Source organism: Oculina patagonica, chromosome 9 (assembly GCF_052425735.1).
Source record: "Oculina patagonica isolate OP01 chromosome 9, crgOcupat, whole genome shotgun sequence".
In the NCBI taxonomy this organism is placed as follows: Eukaryota; Metazoa; Cnidaria; class Anthozoa; order Scleractinia; family Oculinidae; genus Oculina; species Oculina patagonica.
This window is the reverse complement of record NC_135766.1, coordinates 3,238,807-3,241,501: the sequence shown is the minus strand read 5'-3', so window position 1 is coordinate 3,241,501 and position 2,695 is coordinate 3,238,807. Positions and strand designations below refer to the sequence as shown.

The window sequence follows — 2,695 nt, the reverse complement described above, 5'->3', positions numbered from 1 at the left end:
GACCAATTCTCGGAAACTATAAACAAACGTTCGCGGGTTATCTAAACAACTGCGCAATTACTACTGACCGTCGAAGGAAATACCATCGCTAGTGCCTTGTGTTAGCCGGATAAAATGGATAAAACTATATGGTTAAAATGACTTTAATTTGGCGTGTTCTTGCAATCAAATAACAAATAAACAAACAACGAACGAACTACCAAACTTACCAAAAAACTAAATGAGTTCTGATAGTCAGTGTGTATAATGACGTATACCAATTTCATTATTGTTCTACAGGTACTATTCTCTCACCAGTGCACTTTTTCCCATCACCGGTAAATCCAGCTTTACAGGAACACCGATATGATCCACGGGTATTCTTGCAATCAGCATTGACGTCACAAACGGGGATAGAAGCACTGCATTCGTCGACGTCTGCAAACAAAATGCAAAATCTTCTATTCTTGGTAACGTGGCTTCGTAATCCAACAAAACCAACACGAACCCCTATACGAGGGAACTACGTTATAGCGAACATTATGTCAAGGTCGCACTGTATGACATCGATGACATTGATGGCGTGGATATTAAAAAAACACCATCAATACACAAAAATATCCAATACAAATGAATCTAAGGGTTCTGTACAGCCCCCGAAATGATACCGACCCCGAAATGACCCCCAAACTCGAACTGATCCCCAAATTGACCCTGAAATGATCATTTCGGGGGCTGTGCAGTTCTCGCCCTTATACTGTACAACATATTCTTTTAATATTCACTTGCTATTTTTTTATCCTCATTTTCGTTTTAAGCCTTAATAAAGTCAAAATAAATGTGTATTTGGCACGTAGCATGTCACACTTGTAAATGAAATAATCATTCATGTATCATTAAAGATACCTTCTGTCTTCATGTCACAGTGTGCGAACACCGTCTGCCCAGGTATAATAGAATCAAACCAGTATTTGCCGCTGACCGCTTGTCCTCCTTCACTTGCCTTGATTTCTTTACACGTTTCGGCGGGAAGTTCAGGAATGGAACCGAGGGGTACTGAAAAGTAACAAGACATTATAACTTGTTTACGTTGTTTTGCTGCATTGCTCGGCGTTTGATATGTAAACTCACCTCTATTCATGTCGCGTCGAAAATACAATCTGTCTTGGTCAGGAACGTAATCTTCAGGTCTGGCTTCCTTGGTTCGGTTGTTCAATTCACACATGTACTGGGAAATGACGTAGTTTAAACTTTGGCATCTAACGTCTTGGTAACAATCCACCAAGCACAAACCACTAAGTGATACCCCTGTGATCTTCTTGAAGATGTGTCCCCGTAACATCATGCCAAATTTTGAGTATTCGGCTTCTGTGCATTGCTGAGTAGCTGTTCCATATATTTGACAAAGGACAAGTAGAACTGGGATGTGAACGAGTTTCTTAATGACCATTTTGGTTCCACTTAACAGTAGCAGGAAGTATAAATTAAAAAAAAAGAGGAATCTGTAAAAAAGCTGCTTGGCACTTAGCACAATGAGAACAAGAATAAGCTCAGGCTGTATAGGACACCCTGGCCCTATGCAGACTTAACAATTACCTTCAATTAATGTTTTTTAGAGGTGGAAAAACTGAATCGATTCTTTGTATTTCTTCAAACCGAATGGATTTATTAACATTTTTTCGTTTTATCTAACGTTTGGCGATGTTTTAAATGTTTCACACAGAAATACTATTGAGTTTTAAACTAATAATCATAACTTCAAGGAATTTTTAAAAGTTTTAATAAGTTCCAAATGTACTTTAAGAGTACTATCAATATAATGTTCTCACCTTTAGCTTTCAAATTTACTTGAACAAGGGTTTGCCATTGCGAACAAGAAAAGCCTCTCTTACCAGATATTGATAAATTTATCTTCCAGATATGAATATATCACTACACTTTTTTTCTTGAAAAGTGTCCAGTAATCGCTAATAATTAAGACTAGCCACTGGCAGTCCCAAGTTAAAGTGTGTTCTAAATGCTACTGACCCTTGTTTTTTATAGCACGTTTCTTCGCTACGCAGGTCTGATATTGTGTTGGATGTTTCGATCCATTAGGGTTTCGTTAACAGGTACCTCGATCGACTGTAAATTGGGCTTTACGTAATTACGCAGGTGAACAGGTTAAAACGTCAGCAGAGTGTTTGTCATAAGTGGTTGTTAACACGCATATTTGCTCAAAGAAGGCTAAGATAATTGACTAAGATAATGAACCTTATCATCTATACAGTAAATATAAATGAATTGAAAGCAACATTAAATAATATAAGCAACTTGTTTTTATTTTTTACTCAATTTGAAACTGGGGAAGATATGATTTGAAAAAGCGCCTTTACGCGAACCTGTTCAGTGCAGTTGACTGAAGTGCAATAAATCCGAACTAAATTTATTTTTAACGCAAGAAACTATAAAACGTAGATAATGATACAGTAATAAATATCAATAAATATAACTCGATATATTACTGCTATTGTTTTTTATTATTTCTTTATATTTTATTTCCAACAAGTAAACTCGGCTGCAAATTTCAGGGAAAAAAGCCATGGAGCTTGCGCCGGTCCAGTTCAAGGTATAACTGTCAAAAATAGCGTAATTCATGACGCACTATTTAATTCAGGTCTAAGTAATTAAAATTGACCTTGGAATGAATGAATTTTTTTATGACCGTTCAATAGCA

General features: G+C 36.6%; 1 protein-coding gene across 1 annotated transcript; it reads right to left on the bottom strand.

Annotated features, from left to right (window-relative positions):
• Positions 1–265: 265 nt before the first annotated feature.
• Positions 266–1,429, bottom strand: LOC144664884 (uncharacterized). The gene is made up of 3 exons (XM_078526090.1): positions 1,111–1,429; positions 886–1,035; positions 266–417 (listed from the first exon to the last, which is right to left on the bottom strand). Exons 1-3 carry the CDS (start codon positions 1,427–1,429, stop codon positions 266–268), a joined length of 621 nt encoding a protein of 206 aa, XP_078382216.1.
• Positions 1,430–2,695: the final 1,266 nt, after the last annotated feature.